The sequence below is a fragment of the Caretta caretta genome, chromosome 21, assembly GCF_965140235.1.
Source record: "Caretta caretta isolate rCarCar2 chromosome 21, rCarCar1.hap1, whole genome shotgun sequence".
Taxonomy (NCBI): Eukaryota; Metazoa; Chordata; order Testudines; family Cheloniidae; genus Caretta; species Caretta caretta.
This window is the reverse complement of record NC_134226.1, coordinates 7,902,170-7,924,961: the sequence shown is the minus strand read 5'-3', so window position 1 is coordinate 7,924,961 and position 22,792 is coordinate 7,902,170. Positions and strand designations below refer to the sequence as shown.

Sequence of the window (22,792 nt, the reverse complement as noted above, 5' to 3'; positions counted from 1 at the left end):
GTGCCTGAGGAGTTTACACTGGACACTTGGGTAGTGAAATCTAAGTATACAACTCACAACCAATCTGGGGTTTGTGCCCTGGTTCCTAACAGTTTGCCCTGAGGTTGGGGCTCAAGCTCTTGAGTCCCTGCAGGCAGCTTGACGGTATAGTTCCTGGGTTTTGTTGGATCAATAAACTGTCTAGTTGTGTACTATAAATGGCTTCCTCTGTGCGGCTCTTAACAGGGACCTTGGGCAAGTGATGTAGCTTTTCAATTACCCCATCTGTAAAATGACAGTGATGCTTGACTGTGTCATGGGGGAAGGAGATTATGAGACTTCAACAATGATTGCAAAGTAACGTAGGCTCTTAGCATGAAAGTTGCTACCTAAGTGCACAGCGTACATATTACCCAGGTACCTCATTCCCTGGCATTCCTCATGTCCCCAACACATGGCTCATGTTCAGAGTTGCCAACCCCAAGCATTCCAAAAACATGAGTGAGGCCTCAAATAATCACGAGACTGGTTGGAAATTCATGAGATTTTTAAAAGAATACAGGATCTTTATGCCTTCTGAAGCTTTAAGGGGTCGCGTATTTCAAACTTTTCCCCATAAGCTAGAAGTCTAGAAATGTACTTTTGTTCTTAAATGAAAGATGAGATTCTGGGGTATTCACGACTCCAGGAACTGGGGATTTAAGAAAAACACCAAATATCCCAAGACATTCTATCCCATTTCCCCTCCCCCCTTCGGCCCTTTTGTGCATCTCCCTCCCTCCCTCCCTAACAACATCCGAGAGTTTCCATCCTGGTCTTCCTCCAGGATTGGGTCAAATCAGAGAGCTGCCAAAGTCCCAAGAGAAGCTCAGTGCGAGCGGAGGAGGAGAGCCCCTCCCGATGACTGATGCTGCTGACACTGGCTGATGGACCAAGAGGCAGGCGCTGTCTCTTTTTACTAAATTAGAAATGCAGCACATATGGATCAGCAGCTGCAGAGGTGTCTCCGGAGAACTTCCATGCTATTAGGATTAATCAAATGTAAATAGAAAGAAGGGTTGTTTTTTTTTTCCTCCTTCCTCACTGCACTTCCATTCTTCTCCCTATGCTTCTTCTTGGTCAGGATTGGAATTGAAGCATTCCTCCTTGGATGCGTTCTCACCACCGTGCTGACTAGGGCACTCTCTATCAGCAGGTCCACCTTGCTCTGAGGGCCCTCGGTGCCTGAGGGTCTTCAAGGGTCTGTGGGCTTCAGAGAGGGAGGGTGATCTTCTGGGTAAGTCACAGGTCTGGGACTCAGGAGAGCTGGATTTAATTCCCGGCTCCTCCAAAAAAACCCGCCTCCCTGTGTGACCTTGAGGAAGGCACAGGACTGGAAGGGACCCCCTGAATCACAGGCAGCCCTGTCATAGAATCCCATTCATAAACTGAGCAAGCTCCTTCAAACTAGTTAGATTGTGCTGCTTAGCTTCTCTGCCTGATGAGAATACAGCTTCCTTTGTACGTCTGGTCTGTCTAGAATGATAAGCTCTTATGGCAGGAGTTCACGGTGCGTATGCAGAGCCCACAGCATGACTGGGCTCTGATCTCAGCTGGACCCCAAGGCCACTACTGCAGTATAAACCACCACCGTGCCTGGGTTCAATTCCTGAATGTGGCCCTGATTTCTTGTGTGAGAATTTGATCATCTCATGCATTGATGCATGGGCCCGGCCTCTTTGAGAAAGAATAGCAATGAGACAGCTTTACACAAAACCACAAACGCTCCACGTCCTCGCCTTAATATTTGTAATTAGCAAACTTTTTGGACTTTTTTTTTGGATCAATATTTTATTAGGTAGGAAGCAGGGGTAATTCTTGCTTATGGCATCTTTTCTCCGTGTGACTGCAGCCTGGACTGTTGGGAATAATTAACTTTTTGATAGTTGCCTTTAGTGAACTAATGAATCTTTAATGCTAGCTGGGAATTGGGCAATGGAAATCTAGTCAACGACCTCAAAACTTAAAGGAAAAGGAGGGGAGGGGGGAGAGAGAAGTGGGGGAAACCTGTAAGGAGGAGGTGGTTTGGGGCTAAGAAGTACAGTAATGGAATTCAACTGAGACTGCTCTGGTGATGAGAAATGTTAATATACAAATGAAAACAAGTCCTGATGATGAACAACAAGGGAGCTGACTGTCGAGTGGTTATATGCATTCTCATCTCTTTCTTGCGTTAATTAATCATAATTAATAACACTATAAATGAATAATAATTTAGTAATAAGCGATGGATTGCTCGGCTGAGAACCAATATGATAGATTAGAACTGGTGTGAATGAGTCAGTAGGGGGTATCTTCCCTCTGAATCAGTACTGATCCCAATGTCCCAGTGCTGGCCTTGGGGGCTCGCTACTACTGGAGGTTTCAAACCAAGGTGCTAGGCACTGCACAAGGCCAAGCACACAATAAAAGACAGTCTGTGCTCCAAAGAACTCACACCCTTTGGTTAAAGGGAAGACTTTGGGGCCCCTGTGGGTAAAACTGACACAATGGAAACACTAGATTTTCCAAAGAAGAAATTCAGGGTGCTGACATCCCTGGTCTGGGCTTGTAAACATTTGATTATTTTTGTCCAAGTTGCAACAAAAACCTCAATTTTTGAAACCTGCCACATTTTTGTCATCTCCTGACACCAGACACAATAGCAGAAGCTCAATACAGCAGGACAGCATCTTCCACAAAGAGTCCCCAGGTATCTTGCAGTTTAAAGACCAGTAACAAGCAACATCCAGCATAAACCTTCCCTCTCCCCCCCCCGCCCCCCCCCCGTGCCTTTGTCATTGTGATTTAAGAACTGTAACGGATTTGGCTTTCCAGATTTCAATGGGAAGACAATTCTATAGCCACCAGGCATCCCTGTGGATAAAAAACAAAACAAAGCAAAGCTTGCTCTGAGGGTTTAGATTGCAAACCGCCTTTGAATCTGCTAGTGCAACATTTAATTTAAGAACCTGTTGGGAAGGCAGGTATGGTGCCCTGCTGAGCCAGGAAGAAGTGGAAATGGTAGTGAAATTGTGTTTACTGGTGTCCTGATCCAAATTATAAAACATCCAAGCCAGCAACCTAAATATGACCCATTGTCCCCTTTCGCTGTGGGGTGAAGCAGAGGGTGTTGGCTGCATGGAAGGGGTTTTGATCACAGATTAAGTCAGTGCTGCATTAAAGGCATAGTCACTACAGGCCCGTGCCTAGGGCCCCAGTTCGTGGAGTCATGTGATGAGATGAGAATCTCAGCTTTCATTAAAAAAAAAAAAAAAAGTAAATTTCCAGCCCTCATAGTCAGGAAGAAAAGTGTAACCAATGCCTGAGTCTGAAACAGCAGCTCCTAGAGGGGTGAGCTGTCCTGTGCATTTCAGGGGAGTATGAACTCCAAACTCTCACTGTTCCGGGGGAGTCGGGGGGCCTCCACACACCAGCAGAGAGTGTGAATGGAGCCTTTCACCTCTGGGTGGCTGGTTTGAATTCAGTCCAGGTCGGCAAAGACCAAAAGTTGTTACTGTCTGATAGCTCTTCAGTTGCCCCTTTCCAGAAAAAAACTGGGGCCCCCAGTCCAGCTGTAGTGGACAGGCGTCCCACGAAGACCCTTCCAATTAGCACTGATCACCCCACCCTGCTGGCAGGCTCAACAGTGACCAAAAGGGCTGCAGAGACAGACCTCCCCCTCAGCCATAGAGGTGGCTTTCCTAGGGGAGGGCTGAAGCACAAGGTGGCAGAGCACAGTTTGTCCTGCGGGTGCCCATGCCGTGTCTGCTCTGTGGATACAGAGGCCTTCAGTCTCCAGGGCTGTCAGGCTGGAAGCTTTCGCCAGAGGAGGAAGCTCGATGGAGATGTGGAAGGAGGGTTTCTCTGTGGCTCTGGGGCATATTTCCTTTCTCCCCTAAAACCATGTGTCTGGGCAGAATTTGGCTGGGTAACATCCAGTAATTCCCTAGATTCTTTTTGGAACAGGGGGCTTTGTCCAGTGCTGTCTGCCAGCTGTCCCCTTCCGATTGCCTTTCCATAGGCTTTAAGGCCAGAAGGGTCCATGAGATCCCCTCATCTGATCTCCTGTATGACACAGGCCATTACATGTCCCCCGGTTACCCTAATATTGAGCGGAATGATTTCAGATAGACTAAAGCGTTCCAGGCCACAGACTACACTGTGATGTGCCACAGGCAGAGAACAGGCGGGACCAAAGTGCCACCAATGCCTTAGGGTCCTGGAATGGCAGGGAATTGATTAGGTGGGATATGCCCAGATGCGAGCAAGACACACTAGCCAGACATCTAGAAAGAGGTTTCTCCCAGCCACCTCAGAGCGCTCGGCCACCCTGCCCAGTGCCCCATCTCCAGCTGTGGCCAATCTCTGATGCTTCAGAGGAAGACCCCCGCCACTCCTAAACACATCTGGCCAACTGCATCGGAAGAAAAAATTCCTGCCTCACCCCTGCAGGTACATGGCTGAAGCCCTGAAGCATGAGTGTTGATAATACTTATTGTCTCAGTGCAGAGCTGCAAACCTTATGAGCAGGTTGAGGACAAGGCAGGCAATCCTGTTCCCTACCATGGCCCTTTGATTTGTCTGGTTTTGCATTCTTTGCTCCCTGTAATGAGTTGAGCTTTGTTCTTTCATAGCCCTCCCCCTTCCCTTCCTTCTTGTTTGCTGAGAGGTGGGTGTGGGTGTGTGTTCGGACCCTGCGGGGATCCATTAGGGTGGAATCTTTCATCAGTGCTAAATACACTTGAAAAACTGAAAAAGGGGTCAGTGTTTCCTCAAAACTGCTTGGGGCACATTCCAGTCCTTCTCTGTTAGCCTAGTGAATGGGTTAATTATAGATGGGAGAGTTGTTACAGAAGAACTGCCCCTCCCCACCTACATGCCCTTCCTGTAGGGCCAAACGTCAAATGCCAGGATGCTTCGGATCTTGCTGTCCTGTTTTTCTGGGTTATATTTCATGTTTACAGAAGCCTCTGCACTTCCAGGTTCCAATTGCAACTGGAAACCCTAAAACCCCACCCCCAGGAAGGACTGTTATTATGATTGTTTATATATATTGCAGTAGCACCAGGAGGACATGGGCCCATTGAGCTAGGCGCTGTACGCTCATATATTCATGAGACGGTCCCTGTTCCGATGGCATTACCCGCCCCAAGTGGCAGCCGATGCGGAGCAATGCAGGATCTTTCCGATTTGGGCCCACTGGCCGTAGGTCACTGAGAAACCCAACAACTCTCCACAAGGGCTGCGAGGGGGGAAGCAGGATCAGGGAGACTGAGAAGGGGAGCGGCTCAAGGAAGTTGGGAAGATTTCCCTGATAGATTCTTAGATTTTTAAGGCCAGAAGAGACAATTGTGATGATCTACTCTGACCTCCCGTATAACCCCAGCTAGGAAACCTCCCACTGTGATCCCTGCATCCAGCCCAATAACTTGGAGGTGAGCTAGAACATCTGCCTTAGAAATCACATGCTCTTGATGTAGAGTTTTCAAGTGAGGAAGAATTCACCATGACCCTTGGGAAGCTGTTCCAACGGTTAATTACCCTCGCTGATACAAATATTTTATTTCCAGTTTGAACTTTGCCAACTTCATCTTCCAGCTGTCAGATCTCATTCTGCCTGTGCATGGTAGATTAGCGAGCCCGCTAGTAACAGATAGCTTCTCTTGGTAGGTAATAATTACAGGTCGCCTCATAGATCCAGGCCCCATTTGGCCTTAGGCCACCAGAGTCCTAGAAATCTTTTCCAGAAGATGAGATCTTGCTAGATTTCCACTCTAGCTTTGCATACCCAAGGGATTAAGAGACACTTAAATGTGCAGCTCCTTATCTGAACCTACAAAATAGTATGATTCTGTTCAGGGATGAATACACTTTTATTCTTCTTTATTCTCCCCAAAACCCCAGGGTTTTGCTTTTTGCAAGGTGCCAATCATTTAGCAAATGCCAAACCCCCTCTCTTTCCCCCACAGCAGATGTCTCTCCTAGTTTATCAGCAGTGGAATGGCTGTCAGAGATCTACATTATTTATCCATTCTGTAACATTTACTGGGATTTAGTGTTTAATAACTGTCACTCCAATATATCTTTTCTTAATCCCCTCAGATCTGGCGCTGTAGCAATTTTAAATATTTATCAACGCAGTTTGTGTGTTCACTGTTCAGGTTGCAATTTTCTTGTAATTAAAGATTTACAAGACACTGCTCAAGATTTAGAAAGGATTGGTGAAGATCAAAGCTGTTTAGTATTCGTGCTGGAAGTCACCAGCTTCCTGGAGGTATTAGGTAGGACCTGAGAGTTCTCCCTACGCATGTAACAGCTCAGATCCCACTAGGGCAGACAGCTTGTTTATTTTTGCCTTTGCTTTTTCTTAATCTTTTTATGCCCAGCCTTGCTCTTTTCGTGGACATTTATTTGGAGTGGGAACTCATGACAGCAGAGCTGAGTGCATACACTATGCACAGTTCTCCTGATACACCTCACTCCTGCCCGACAGTTCTCCTGATACACCTCACTCCTGCCACGGCAACTCAGGTCCCAACCTTGCTATTCCAGTTCAAGGATTCCCCCCCAGCTCTATCAATGCCCCTTAATCTTGACCTGTGGCACTCCCTTGTCAGCCAGTGGGCTAGAACACTCTCCAGGAACCCGATTCCTGTCCCCTTTCTTCAGGACCCAAGTTTTATTTCTTCAGAATAAAATTATTTAATGCTCGTTCAGCATTTCAATTGTCTCCTTTCCCCCTGATCCCAGGTCCCTCTGCAGGTGCCTGTCTAATTCCTACAGTGGCGCTTTTAAACCTTTTTTCATTTACAGACTGCTTAAAAATTTCAAATGGAGGTGCAGACCCCTTTGGAAGTCTTAGACCTAATCTGCGACCTCCAAGGGTACACTGACCACAGGTTGAATACCACTGCTCTCCAGGATGACATTCCACAGCCTGTCTGCCTGGGAGTCAAGACAAACCTCTCTGATCTCTTCTCCTTCCTTAGCCTGCTGCTCCCTGCAAGATTATCCGTTATAAGCCATCTATCTGGAAATCACATATAAACTGAGTTCTCTTTCCCCTGCCGTACAGTCTCCGGCAGAAACCTTCCTGGGTTGCTCCCTACAGCTCTCACTGGCAACCGAGCTACTTGCTGGCTTTTATGGGGACCACATGATCTCCAAGCCATCCCTAGCCTTAGCATCAGCTGGGCGGCAACTGATTAGTCACAGGTAGGGCTGGACTCAACTCCCCTTAAAGGGCCAACCTCCGTGTGACACTCCTGCTCTCCCAGGGGTGCAGGATGGCATGGTGGTGGAAACATGGCACTATGCCCTGCTCAGCACAGGTGCAATCCCAATAGCAGGTAAGCTTCATTTCCTGGAGAGGCGAGTGCTCTGCACCTTTGGAAACCAAGCCGGACATGAAGAATACTTGTGCAATTGTAGATGCAGGGTGTTACAGGCATGCTAGGGAATTGCAAGGCTGGGGCAGTCAGCCTAATGCACACCCTTTGCAAGGGATAACACAGAGAGGTGGGCAGAGGGATTTTTGTGGCAGTGACAGCCTATGCAGTGAGAACAGTGCCTTAATTAAATGGTTGTCCCTTTCAGATAAAGCTCATCTGCATATTGGATTGACTCTGGCCCTTGTTCCCATTAGCGCTGAACCGGGTCTCTGGAAAGGCCAGGATGCCAGGCTGGGAGAACCATGAGGTCAGATTGTTCTACCCAGATAGCTCTTATCCCTCGCTCGACAGAGCCAAAGCCAATCAATTGTGAGGTGCTTTCAAGAAGCAGCCCTATTTACTTTGCCTCCTCTGAGTTCTGTATTCCGTGTCAGTTTCCATTGCCTCAGTGCTGCGTGCACAATTGTTACTGTGTTATTGTTATCTGCTCTTAGCCCAGCGGAAGAATCTGTCCTATCTCGGGGCCTCTCCCTCTGCCCCTCCACCCCCACAAACATGATACAGTTCTGTGGTGACCTAGAATCCTATTTTCAATGTCTCTGACTCAAGGAATATTTCCAACACACCTCTGAACAACATACTAATCCACAGAGACCTCCCTACCAACACTACAAAAAGAAGGATTCTGGGTGGACTCCTCCTGAAGGTCAAAACAACAGACTGGACTTCTACATAGAGTGCTTCCACCGACGTGCCCGGGCTGAAATTGTGGAAAAGCAGCATCACTTGCTCCATAACCTCAGCCGTGTAGAACACAATGCCACCCACAGCCTCAGAAACAACTCTGACATCATAATCAAAAAGGCTGACAAAGGAGGTGCTGTCGTCATCATGAATAGGTCGGAATATGAACAAAAGGCTGCTAGGCAGCTCTCCAACACCACTTTCTACAAGACGTTACCCTCTGATCCCACTGAGGGTTACCAAAAGAAATTACACCATTTGCTCAAGAAACTCCCTGAAAAAGCACAAGAACAAATCCACACAGACACGCCCCTGGAACCCCGACCTGGGGTATTCTATCTGCTACCCAAGATCCATAAACCTGTAAATCCTGGATGCCCCATCATCTCAGGCATTGGCACCCTGACAGCAGGATTGTCTGGCTATGTAGACTCCCTCCTCAGGCCCTATGCTACCAGCACTCCCAGCTATCTTCGAGACACGACTGACTTCCTGAGGAAACTACAATCCATCGGTGATCTTCCTGAAAACACCATCCTGGCCACTATGGATGTAGAAGCCCTCTACACCAACATTCAACACAAAGATGGACTACAAGCCATCAGGAACACTATCCCCGATAATGTCACGGCAAACCTAGTGGCTGAACTTCGTGACTTTGTCCTCACCCATAACTATTTCACATTTGGGGACAATGTATACCTTCAAACCAGCGGCACTGCTATGGGTACCCGCATGGCCCCACAGTATGCCAACATTTTTTATAGCTGACTTAGAACAACGCTTCCTCAGCTCTCGTCCCCTAACGCCCCTACTCTACTTGCGCTATATTGCTGACATCTTCATCATCTGGACCCATGGAAAAGAAGCCCTTGAGGAATTCCACCATGATTTCAACAATTTCCATCCCACCATCAACCTCAGCCTGGATCAGTCCACACAAGAGATCCACTTCCTGGACACTATGATGCTAATAAGCGATGGTCACATAAACACCACCCTATACTGGAAACCTACTGATCGCTATTCCTACCTGCATGCCTCCAGCTTTCACCCAGATCACACCACACGATCCATCGTCTACAGCCAAGCTCTACGATACAACCGCATTTGCTCCAACCCCTCAGACAGAGACAAACACCTACAAGATCTCTATCAAGCGTTCTTACAACTACAGTACCCACCTGCCGAAGTGAAGAAACAGATTGACAGAGCCAGAAGAGTACCCAGAAGTCATGTACGACAGGACAGGCCCAACAAAGAAAATAACAGAACGCCACTAACCGTCACCTTCAGCCCCTAACTAAAACCTCTCCAACGCATCATCAAGGATCTACAACCTATCTTGAAGGATGACCCATCACTCTCACAAATCTTGGGAGACAGGCCAGTCCTTGCTTACAGACAGCCCCCCAACCTGAAGCAAATATTCACCAACAACCACATACCACACAACAGAACCACTAACCCAGGAACCTATCCTTGCAACAAAGCCCGTTGCCAATTGTGCCCACATATCTATTCAGGGGACACCATCATAGAGGCCTAATCACATCAGCCACACTATCAGAGGCTTATTCACCTGCACATCTACCAATATGATATATGTCATCATGTGCCAGCAATGCCCCTCTGCCATGTACATTGGTCAAACTGGACAGTCTCTACATAAAAGAATAAATGGACACAAATCAGACGTCAAGAATTATAACATTCATAAACCAGTCGGAGAACACTTCAATCTCTCTGGTCACTCGATTACAGACCTAAAAGTCGCAATATTACAACAAAAAGACTTCAAAAACAGACTCCAACGAGAGACTGCTGAATTGGAATTAATTTGCAAACTGGATACAATTAACTTAGGCTTGAATAGAGACTGGGAGTGGATGTGTCATTACACAAAGTAAAACTATTTCCCCATGTTTATTCCCCCCCCCCCCACTGTTCCTCAGATGTTCTTGTCAACTGCTGGAAATGGCCCACCTTGATTATCACTACAAAAGCTTCTCCCCCCCTCTCTCCCTCCCGCTCTCCTGCTGGCAGTAGCTCACTGTAAGTGATCACTCTCCTTACAGTGTGTATGATAACACCCATTGTTTCATGTTCTCTGTGTATATAAATCTCCCCACTGTATTTTCCACTGAATGCATCCGATGAAGTGAGCTGTACCTCACGAAAGCTTATGCTCAAATAAATTTGTTAGTCTCTAAGGTGCCACAAGTACTCCTTTTCTTTTTACAATTGTTATTGTGTATTAATATTCAATTCTCATCAGCACAAATGCAGCCCTTCATTTCTTTTCTTTTCTTTTGCTGCATGCAAATCTGAAACCGATTTTTCTCCTAATTAAGATGGAACATGGTTCCAGAATAACATGGCAGCAGTGAGATTATAAAAAGGTCCCAGGTTTTTCCACGTGACCGGCTAAAAGCTGTGAGCGGACTCAGAGGTGGAATCTGCGACGCAGCACGTTTGCTTGCAAGAGGTTTCTGAAACATAACCACAGCCTGTTCTTTCTCCTGGTCATCTTTCAGCAAATGAGAAATCTTGCTGCATGCCGGGCTATGAATCCATGGAGAGGCAAGCGCACAAACGATCCCCTACCGGCAAGGAGAAGCTTTGAACTTGTGACCCTCAAAGATCTTGGGGGAGCCTTTAGTAGGCTGGAGGTGTCAAATGCTGTGTCCTGGCCGAAGTCTAGGGTGAGAAACAATTTTGGCTTCTTTTGGTCCTATTTTACACTGTCTGTTGGAAGATCTCAAAGCACCGTAACAGCATCTGCGAATCTAGCATTCCTGAGATGTAGCTGGAACCCAAAGCAGTGAAGTGTCTGGCCCAAAAAAGTCTATAGCAGAGCAGTGAATAGAACCGAGATCTCCTGACCTTCAGCCCTCTGCCACAGCTACGCTGCTTATTTTCCTCCCCGAGAAGGAAGTCTGCTGGACAATGGGCTGTATTTCAGTGCAGGTGTATATTGGCATAACTCGGCTGATTTCACTGATTTTATTCTTATTGTTTGTATTTCCGCAGCACCTCATCGTGAACAAAGACCCTATTGTGCGAGGCACTGTTGTGACCCAGGATCCTCCTAGGAGGCCCCGAGGGGGTGCCTCGGGATTACGTGGATCTCCTGCATCTGGTATTTACATTCTCATTCACAAAAGGAATGTTATGTGAGGTCTCTAATAAAACCCTGAGCCACGCTGGTCATTGATATCATTGCGAAACGCACATACGGCTATTGTGTAAGGGGTTAAGTATGTACACCAAAAATTTTGTTCTAAAGGTCGGTGTCTAGGGACAGGGCCCCAAGAAAGGTGAAAAACAGGTTTTCTTTCACCCAGGAAATGTTTATCTATCTGTTTACATGTAAATTAAGTATTGTCCAGTTCACAATGGGTCTCCTCTCACCAGTCTGAACTGAATGCTAATGAAGGACTGTGAAAACTTCAGAGAAAGAAAAGAAACCAGAGGAACTAAAGAGTGCGAGCCCGGAGAGACTATCTTGACATGCACATCAAAGGGTTTTTTTGGGGAGAAGGAAGATGCCCTGTCATCTTTCACCTAGGAAATAAACGGACCATGAATTTGCTTCATGAAAGAGGAGTCTCAACCAGGCTGAAGAGAACTTCAGGTGAGACACTTTGTTAGACAGGAGAGGAACTTGTTAATGAAGTTTAGTCTCTAGGAAGCGTGGTATGATTTTGTTTTACATGTAACCATTTGTTTCCAATATTCTTACTCACTACCACTTGAATGTCTGCTCTATGGTAATAAACTTATTCTTGTCTTCATTATAAATATATCGGAGTGCCATGGGGTTCAGCAAAATATTGACCCAGAGTGGTGCCTGACAAGCTGGTGTGTGCTGGTTCTTTGGGAACAGCAGGCCTGGTTATTCTGTGACTGTTGAGTAGAACAGAGGCCAGGCATTCAAAAGGGCACTCCAAGGACTTAGGCGTTAGTGTGTGCCTGTGGCTAACCTACAGAGAGAGAGCAAGGCCCGTGGGGCCTGGAGGACAGTGCTTGTGTCGCCAGAGGCTGGGGGTTTCAGGGAGATGATTGACAGCAGGCACACACAGGACTTCCTCGCGCTAAGGGCAGGTGGTGCAGAGGGTGCCTCACAACCCTGGGGGTCCCTGGGGAGTGTGACAGCTGTATCAGCAGAGAAGAAAAAGACAGCCCGTGCCCCCAAAGAGTTTACAGTCTAAATATAAGACAAGAGAGAACAGACAGACACAGACAGATGGGGCAGCATCCGGAAACAGTGCGCCAATGCTGTTGCCAGAGAGGCACATGTCAGCCTCTCGTTGGTGTGCATTGCAAGACACCCTGGTATCATGGCGTGAAGGATGTCCAGGAGCTTGTGTGATTCTTCCTAGACTCATCAGCGGGAATCTCCAGCATGTTAGCTATTCTGCATAACAAGTCCTGGAATGGCCTGTAGTCATTTGGGGTGGATGTAGATGACTCGGGGACTACATCCAGGCTGTGAGCCAGGGCAGGAAGATCCTCTACTTGGGATTCTTCATCAGAACTCTGAATCATCTGCTCTGTTGGAGCACACTGAGCTGGTTGCAAAGCTCCCTTCTGAGGTGAGGAAGAGGATCTTGCCCAGGCCTGGGAAGCAGACACTCGTCTTCTGGCATGGTGCATCTCCCACTGGGCCCACTAAGGCCAGGGATATTGATAGGCATGAGAGGAGAGTGGCCAAAGGCAGGAGGGAGGAATACCAGGGAGAAGTGTCCCTCTTTGAGCTTCTATACCTAGGGTAATGAAACTCAGCTCTTGACTTCCCCTTAGGTGTAAATTGGCCTGGATACCTGACCCCAGGGAGCACACGGATGATACCAACCTACTGCCCTCTCAGGAGGAGGGTGCATAAGAGGAGTTGTACCAGCTGGTGTGCTGAGAACACCTTCCAAATGTGCTGTGATTGATATTACTCATGTCCTCAGTTCCGGGGTTGGAGCAGCCATCGGTACTGGAAGAGGCACCTTCTCCACTGCAAATAAGCAGCTGGCATTGGTAGTAGGGTAGACAGTGCCAGACATATTGGCACCAGACGCTTCAGTGCTGAGAGGTTGGTACCAGGCACTTTATGTGGTGCCAGAGGGTCCGGGGCTTGTGCTACTCTTAACCTCTGAGTCTCAAGAGGTTTTGTGGCTCGCAGAGAAAAGACCTGGTGAAGGAGACCTTCTCCTTGTGAACTCGATGCTCTTTCTTCCCCCATCACCCAAGATTTTATCAGATAAGGAGGTTGCATTTTTGGCAGCAAGAACATCAGCCCACAGGAAGAGGCGCCAATAGGAAGCGCTTTTAGGGGAGGTGTGCTCCAAAGTTTCTGCCCCTTAGATGTTGTAATGAGGCTCACTCTGTATTATGGTAACACCCTGCTAAACAGCAAGATCTGATGACTATAGTCCTGCATAATGTCTCTTTAACCAAGGCTAACTGTTGTAATGATTGTTTTGTTTCTGATATTTACATGGCAAGGATTTGTAAACTTGTTAAAACATCCTAAATAAAATAAATAGTTCACAAACAGACAAAAAGAAAAAGAAGACGATGAGCCAACTTCCTGTCCTTGGCACCCAGAATCTGAGGGATGCATTGATCCCTCCAAAAGAAACCTTTGGAAATAAACTCCCTAGCTTTCTGGGTTCTCTCAGAAAAAGATTTAGAGATGGCACATCCCTCTGGAGTGTGCCTCTCACCCCAGCCACAGCAAGCGTCTGGATACCAGTTTGGTATAAAGGGCCATTTTTGAAGCCTGGAGTCGAGCCTGGTACCGGGAGGAACTCACAGACAAAACAGAGAAGCAAGTTTCCTTGTAAAACTATCAAAAATCACCAACATTAACCCTGATCACCAACTCTCTGCGAAGGACCTAGCTAGGCACACAGTGAAGAATTGGCTGCACAGTGCGCGAAGAACCTGGGACACGGCAAAGGTCTGACTTGTAGCCACAGGCACTGAGAAGGAACTGAAGGTCCATTGGGGTCACCTGCCCTTTATACCTTTGGTCAGAGGCTTCACTCGGGGCACAGATGCAGCCACAATGGATACTGCTGGCCAAAAAAAAGCTGAACTCTAGTGCATGGGGATGCATTCACCCTGACAATGGAATTTACACACTCAAAGAAGAACCCATTTCATTCTAGCTTTTTTGTGTTTGTCTGAATCCTTCTGGGGGCGTCTGTCCCTGCCATATTGCCAGCTGGCATGCGGAGCCCAGCAGCAGCCCGGCAGCCCTTGCCAGCCCGCGGTGATTGTACCACTGGGGTGGAACATTGCTTCCTTTCACCGTGATTCCATTTCCCCGGGATTTTGCTGCAGATCATATGCTGCCTGGGCTGCTCCCGCACTCCGGCTCTGCTCTGGGCACCCGAAAGGGAAGCAAAGCTTGGATCACACAGAGAGGCAGCTCATCAGCACTCAGGGCATGTGCTTGGCAGAGAAATAAACATGGCCCTGAAGAGATGAGCAGTTACAGCTGCCGGGAAAGAGCAGGTGACACTTTGGTCACACGCGTTCTAACCACCACCTGGATTAGGCCTGGCAGGGCCTTGGTCTAGTGCCACAAAAGTTTCGTCGCCTGTCTCAGGGTGGGAAAGATCATTGCTATCTTTGCTATCATCATTGCTATCTATTGCTATCATCTCTGGAAGGGAGAGCTTAACGGCCTCTGCATCAGGATGGCTACACCCTCTCTTCTCTTGTGAGACACATTCAAGACCCACAGGGAAGGACCCTTTGTCCTTCCATGGTAGCGGAGCCAAACTCCGTGCAGCCGAACTCTTTGCAGCTGCTAAGGATCCTGTGGCACGTTCTGTGAGATCAGGAGGCTTGTTCTGGGGCGCTTGGGCGGAAATCTCCCCCCTCGTCTCTGTGCCAGTTTGCCAGTGTAGTGTTGTCTTGCCCCCCACCCTAGAGATGGCCGGGATAAGTTTTTCCTCTGTGTGTGTAAAGCCCTTTTAAGATTAAAGTTGCTCTGTAAGCGGAAGCTTTATTCTTACCATACAATGGACTGTCTCATTTTCATGTCTCTCAGAGCTATATTTGAGGCAGACTAGATGGAAGTAAGTCCTTCTTGGCCAGGATCTTCCTTTGTCGGAAGTGCCAGGGCAGGGGAGGGTGGTGGGAGAGAGAATCCAGATTCTGTTCTGGCTTTGCGGCTGCATGTCCTTGGGCAAGCCACTTCCTCTCAATGTGTCTCAGTTTCCCCGTCTGTAAAGAGTGGTTGATCATCTTTACTTACCTCCCAGGGGAGCAGTGAGGCTAAATCCAAGGTTGCAAAGTGCTGCCGACCCCTGTATACAGGTGTAAGGTTGTTGATCAGGAGGAACCATTACTTGTCATAGAGAAGAAAGGTGGCCTTGTGGTTAAGGCACTGGTTTGGGACTCAGGAGGTCTGGCTCCAAATCCTGACTCTGCCACAAGCTCCCTGTCACCTAATCTCCCTGTGCCCCAGCTCCCATGGGGATGATAATCCTCTTTTTCTCCCACTCTCTCTGGTCTGTTTAGATTGTAAGCTTTCAGGGTAGGCGCTATCACTGTGTGTATGTACAGCGTGTATGTACAGCACCATGCACCAGCGGGCCTGTAGGCGCTGCTGTCATACCAATAGCAATGCAGTGTGACTAGCTAAACCCCTGGGAAGAGGCCCATCTTGTCTCTGTGCCTGGCTGTTGGCTTTCTGGATGGTTTATGATCCCGCTCAGCCCAGAGGGGGAGTTTGTCCATCAGCTCCTCCACTGTCCCATTTGAAAACCCTGGCCATCCACAGCAGTATTCAGCAGTGTCTGGCTGATGGCTGAACATGGAGCTCTACCCTTTGGAGACCGTTAGTCGAAAGGTACAAGCTGGAGCTGTCACTGCTGGCAGCTGGAGCTGCCTGCTTGCAAAAAGTCACTACCCTTCTCTCCCTTTCGCCTCCGTCCTGGGCTTTTCTCCCTCCTGACGTATGTTCCATCCTTCCCCTCCCTGACATCTCAGATGCCTTCCCCAGCTAAGCCAGACACAGCCCAGTCAGCCTGCTGAAAGCTGCATTGTGCTTCTGCCTTCCCCGAGGAGGGGCTGGGGCCGGGGCAGTGGCTGGGAAATCACTAGACGGTGGGGCTAGTGATCTAATTGTGGCCATCAAGGCTCTTCCTGGTGACCCAGAGAACAAAATGCTCCCAGATCCAATCAGCACAGGGATGAGCTCTAGTCTATTCTCTGCATCCCTTTGCTCACCAGCAGGTCTTTACACCCAGGTTCCAACTAGCCAGGTTCATAACTGTTTTGTTGATCCTGTCCGCGATGCACACAGTACTGACTGTATCCCCAGAGTCCTGTCCCAGTGTGCACTGGGCTCAGCATACGAGGATGGATTCTCTGCTTGTTCCTGAGTCTTGGCCAGTAACCACTCTCTCACCATACATGTCCATCTGTCTGTCTGTCAAGGTGTGTATAACTTGGCTGGGCTGCCCTCAGGATGTTCCAGGGCCTGCAGAATGAAGGGCTCTGAGAACCAACAGGAAGGAAGGGTTCAGCCAGAGAGAAGGTGCCAGATGTCCCGCTAAAATCTTACAGCCACCAAGTCAGGTGCTTGCTAAAGCACAGAGGCTTGATCTTGTGTGGATTTTACTGTGTTCCTTCTGTGCTGCTCTTATCCACTTTAAACTGGTGATTCCCTGATAGGAAATACCGCCACTTCCCAGTGTGGTGACACTCCCATGATTTATACTTCAGGGGCCCTGGCATCCTCTGCTAGGGAATGGGCTTTCCTGTCTTGTTCTGACAGAGCCGGAGATTGGTGACTGTCAGGGCACCCTCTACAACTCATCTGGTTATTCAGACTTTGCTTGATGAGCGTCTGTCTGCTGCTTCTGTGGCCCCTATCACTATGCCACCTAAGCACCCGACAAAGATCCCTGGGCTTATCCTCACAACCGCACTCTGCGCATGGGGAGAAGGAGAAATAGAGAGGTGAGGTGGGTGGCCCAAGGACACAGAGCGAGTCTGTGGCAGAGCTGGGGATAAAACCCAGATCTCCCACTTTTCAGCCAAGTGTCTTAAATCAAAAAAAGAAAAGGAGGTCTTATGGCACCTTAGAGACTAACATTTATTTGAGCATAAGCTTTCGTGAGCATCGGAATGCATCCGATGAAGTGAGCTGTAGCTCACGAAAGCTTATGCTCAAATAAATGTGTTAGTCTCTAAGGTGCCACAAGTCCTCCTTTTCTTTTTGTGAATACAGACTAACATGGCTGCTACTCTGAAACCTACCATTAAATCAAAAAGACCGCTCGAGGGCTGGGGAGTCCCCGCTTGTCATGCACTGGCATTTGTTCTGTCCAGCTACGGCCTCTCATTTAGGTCATTCTTAAAAGCCTTTGTTTGCCCCTTCCCCCCCTCCCCACACACACAATGGTATCCAGGCCCCCTGCCCGACGGAGCCTTTCAGTAGCTCATCAGAACACACCGCAGGCACTCTGTTCTCAATCAAAATGGATTATTCCATTAAAGCAAGTCGTCCCCCGCTCGTTTTAGAACATTCTAAGCTACGCTTTAAATTCAAATTGCAGACATTCTCTTGAAAGGTCACTGGGCAGGGCTGGGTTTGCACTGCTGTTGTATTATGTTGCTGTTGTTCCTGTCCAGAGATCATATTAAATGCTACACCACAGCACAGGTAATATTCCTCATCGCCTGATAGAACGTTAGCATTGCGGAAGGGAGCAAGGGCTACAAAAATAATCTCAGAACCGCTGTACCATGCGGGAGCCTGCAAGTGCTCGTCTGTCTGCAGTGGGGCATGTCACATCCTGGGCTGAGTTCTTTTTCTTACCCTCCTGAGCACAGGAAGCCCAGCTCCGAGTCCCCCAGCATACAGAACAGCCCAATGGGGCGTTTGATGAACAGGAGAAAGTTGATGAGTCAACTGACAGCGTTTGCACGGGGCCAAGACCGATGTGATTCGAAATGTGTAAAGTGGTTTAATTGCAAATCAGGACTGGGGAAGGATTATTCATCCCTCGCCCCAGACAGCTTGGAAATTGACCCTGTGCTGCTTTCCTAGCCCTGGCGCTTTTCAATAAGCATGATTTAAAAGTAAATTGCCCACTTGAATACAGTAGAAACCACTTAATTGGTACAAGCTGGGTGAGGCCTATTGTTCCAGTGGAGAGGGGATATAATTTTAGCTTTGAATTCTGAAAAGACCTAGAGGGAAATAAATGAATTAAAACAATTCCTCCCTGATTTCCAACTCCATCTCGTTCTCTGGTAATTGCTGTACTGAAAGGCCAGAGCTCAGAAATGTTTATCTCCTGGCCTGAGCATGGAAATGAAAGGGAGCAGAGGGGTTCAGGAACACCTGGGTTCTCATCCCAGTTCTGGCACTAACTGGCTGTGTGACCAAGGGAAGTCACAGAACCTCTCTGTTCCTCAGTCTCCTGACCTGTGCAATGGAGATAATAATCATGAGATGGGGGAGGGGGCGGATCAGGTAAGGTTTCTAAAGCACTTTGGAGAAGACAAGTTCTATATATGCTCTGATACATAGCTATCACACAGCACAGTATGGGGAGGTGAGCAGCCCTCAGTGGTGAAAGAACAGGTTAAGGACTATTTAGAAAAGCTGGACATGCACAATGTCCAAGTCTAATGCATCCGAGGGAGCTGAATGAGTTGGCTGATGTGATTGCAGAGCCATTGGCCATTATCTTTGAAAACTCGTGGTGATTAGGGGAGGTCCCGGATGATTGGAAAAAGGCAAATGTAGTGCCCATTTTTAAAAAAGGGAAGAAGGAGAATCCAGGGAACTACAGACCAGTCAGCCTCACCTCAGTCCCTGAAAAAATCATGGAGCAGGTCCTCAAGGACTCCATTTTGAAGCACTTGGAGGAGAGGAAGGTGATCAGGAACAGTCAACATGGATTTACCAAGGGCAAGTCATGCCTGACCAACCTGATTGCCTTCTATGATGAGATAATTGACTTTGTGGATAAGGGGAAAGTGGTGAACTGAATATATCTTGACTTTAGCAAAGCTTTTGATATGGTCTCCCACAGTATTCTTGCCAGCAAGTTAAAAAAGTATGGATTGGATGAATGGACTATAAGGTGGATAGAAAGCTTGCTAGGTCATCAGGCTCAATGGGTAGTGATCAACGGCTCAATGTCTAGATGGCAGCCGGTATCAAGTGGAATGCCCCAGGGGTTGATTCTGGGGCCGATTTTGTTCAACATCTTGATTAATGATCTGGATGATGGGATGGATTGCACCCTCAGCAAGTTCGTGGACGACACTAAGCTGCAGGGAGAGGTAGATATGCTGGAGGGTAGGAATAGGGTCCCGTGTGACCTAGACAAATAGGAGGATTGGGCCAAAAGAAATCTGATGAGGTTCAACAGGGAGAAGTGCAGAGTCTTGCACTTAGGACGGAAGAATCCCACACACTGCTATAGGCCGGGGACCGAATGGCTAAGTGGCAGTTCTGCAGAAAAGGACCTGGGGATTACAGTGGACGAGAAGCTGGATATGAGGCAACAAGGGCACACTGTTGCCAAGAAGGCTAATGACACATTGGGCTGCATTAGTAGGAGCATTGCCGGCAGATCAAGGGAAGTGATTATTCCCCTCTATTCAGCACTGGCGAGGCCCCATCTGGAGTACTGCGTCCAGTTTTGGGCCCCCCACTACAGGACGGATGTGGACAAATTGGAGAGAGTCCACGGAGGACAACAAAAATTATTAGGGGACTGGGGCACATGGCTTACGAGGAGAGGCTGAGGGAACTGGGCTTATTTAGTCTGCAGAAGAAAAAAGTGAGGGGGGGATTTGATAGTCGCCTTCAACTACCTGAAGGGGGGTTCCAAAGAGGATGGAGCTCGACTGTTCTCAGTGGTGGCACATCACAGAACAAGGAGCCCTGGTGTCAAGTTGCAGTGGGTCTAGGTTGTATATTAAGAAAAACTATTTCACTAGGAGGGTGGTGAAGCACTGGACTGGGTTACCTAGGGAGGTGGTGGAATCTCCATCCTTATTGGTTTTTAAGGCCCAGCTTGACAAAGCCCTGGCTGGGATGATTTATTTGGGGTTGGTCCTGCTTTGATCAGGAGATTGGACTAGTTGACCTCCTGAGGTCTCTTCCAACCCTAATCTTCTATGATTCTATAAAGCTGTCTAGGATTTTGTAATGTACCCACTTCATAATAACATCGTCACGCACACGGAAAACACTGCCAATGTTTCACAAATACGTCTGCAGTTTGAATGTGTACTTTAGAGACAAAGGGGTGCCTGCTTTAGTTCTAATTTAATCAGACTAATTGTGATTAATAAATATGTACCTGCAATGAGTTGTTCTGAGATCTGGAAAGTCTCCCTGTAAGGCTTGAATGGAGCCCAGATACCATGGTGATAAGCCAAATAAAGGGTTGTAATAATGAATGAATCCATGTGACAGACACAGAGTGCATTAAATCAATGGAATGAATGCCAGCTAATGGTATTAAAGAATGTGGCCTGCCCATCGGTGCCCCATTTTCCCCCACCCAGAGCTGTGGGGACAAGAGCAGAGAAAAGGTCCTGGCTTCTAAAGAGTGTCATTGTCAGCAAGGTCTCCATCCCTGAAGCTATTCTGGTTGTTTGTATGATAGCTGAGCCTTGATGCCCCAACTGAGCTCTGGGCCACACAGACACACTGTACATCTCATTGAAGTCAGCCCCAGGCAGGGGTGTAGGGTTGACCTTGACTAGCCACACTGAAGTACAAAGGGCTTGGGCCGCTTGTCTCCCCTGGGATTTGACATGGTGATAGCTATAGCAGGGGCAGCACAGGTGTGGCTTCACCGGGCAGAGTCTGCACCCACTGTTTCCAGGAGTGTTTGCATTAGCCACGCCACTGCCCGCGGCTGCACGACTATTTCTCACTATATCTCACCCAGCTTGTGTACGCGAGCTGGGGAATTCCACCCCCTCGCTCGCAGTGTAGAGGTAGCCTTAGCATGCAGGACCCCCCAACATTTCAGCAGCACTCAGTCCAATTACCTAAAACCCCAGCCAGTGCCATTGGGGGATCCAGGTCACACCATTTTGGAAAAAGGACAGCAGAAAGTTCGGGTGGGTAAGTCACTTCCTTGGCCACGCTTTGTCATGCTGCACCCTGCTGGTTCATCTCACAGGCCACCTTCTCCTCTGATACCCCTTCCTCTGCCCCATGGACTCACAAGCCAGCAGATGAGGTGCTCTTTAGCTGGCACTGAGATAAAGAGATTCCCTTGCAGTATAGAGAAGACAGGACTCAGCTGTGAATGAGAAGGGGATTCTTTAGCGAGGCTGCTGGACACAAGACAGCTCCTGTGGTTCTCTCTGGCCCTTTAGTGTCCTTACACAGGGCCTCCCTATGACCTGGTCACCATTAGGCTCCCATGGGATGAAGTGCTGGATCTTTCACCCAAAAGGGCTTCTTTGCAAAGGAGCTACTCCTCTGCAAAGAGATAAATGTAAGAGCCCAGACTTTCAGCCCCCTCACAGTGACACCGGGCTGCTGCCTGCAGGCACTTCCGGATGCATCAGTGAGTGGCAGCCTGCCTCTAGTGCTCGCAGCTCTTTCAGCCTATGAAACCCAAAGCAATCCACCTGCAGAGTGGAGCATCTGCCTGCAGCCTACTCTAGTTAAACCCCAGGGCGCCAGCAGGTCTTGGAGCTCATCAGGCAGACAGCTCCCCATCTGATCTAATGTGCCTAGGAAACACGTCTCTAATGAATTCTATTACATTGCACTCGGATGTTCTTAGATCACTGGGGATTTTTTTGAATCCTCCAACCCCTTAAGCCTGAACTGCAAAGTTGAACACACTGATGTAGCTTAGTCACGGCTACAGTCACAGCAAGTGTTCTAGCCGCATGCCTCATTCCAGACGGCAGCATGTCCCGCTATGCCAGACCTCTCCCCACTTCATTTGTTACCATGATGTATGAAGAAAAGGAGGACTTGTGGCACCTTAGAGACTAACAAATTTATTAGAGTCTCTAAGGTGCCACAAGTCCTCCTTTTCTTTTTACGGATACAGACTAACACGGCTGCTACTCTGAAACCTGTCATGATGTATTAATTGTGTTTTGGTAGCACAAAAATCCCCCCAGCTGAGATCCAGGCCTCATGGTGCTAGGTGCTGTGCGTATGCTTAGTGAGACACAGTCCCTGCCCTGAAGAGCTTGCGATCTAAACAGACCAGACAGACCAAGGGTGGGTGGAAAGGACGGAGTCTTAGCCTCATTTTATAGATGGAGAACTGAGATCTAAAGAGATTAAAGGCCCCGACTGAGCAAAGCACTTAAGCATAGGTTTAACTCTAAGGACGTGAGTAATCCCATCCCTGTTCAGCAAAGCACTTCTTTTGGGTAAAGTGTATATCCTTCTTTGAAGGCAGAATGGTAGAAACACACTACTCTCAGGAGAGGCAGTATAACCCAGTGGGTAGGGCACTGGACTGGCAGTCCAGAGACTTGGGTGCTATCCTTAGCTCTACCACTGACCTTGGGCAAATCTCTTTCCCCCCCTCTTTGCCCTTTGTCTCCTCTTATTATGTGTCCGTACAGTGCCCAGTGCAATGGGGCACCAATCTTGATTGGGGCTTTTGGATGCTTCTATAATGCCA

At 48.2% G+C, this 22,792-nt stretch overlaps 1 protein-coding gene across 2 annotated transcripts in view; it reads left to right on the top strand.

Moving 5' to 3' along the window:
* The window catches only part of MDM4 (MDM4 regulator of p53), a 92,783-nt gene that overhangs the window by 46,908 nt on the left and 23,083 nt on the right, over positions 1–22,792 (top strand). The window contains exon 12 of one of the 2 annotated variants that reach the window (XM_048826252.2): positions 11,169–11,245. The exons of the other annotated variant lie outside the window; for it this stretch is intronic. Within the exon in view, the coding sequence (XP_048682209.1) occupies positions 11,169–11,230 (62 nt within the window). The 3' untranslated portion in view covers positions 11,231–11,245. Of the gene's footprint in view, positions 1–11,168; positions 11,246–22,792 lie in introns of those variants that run through there. 2 annotated transcript variants of the gene reach the window in all.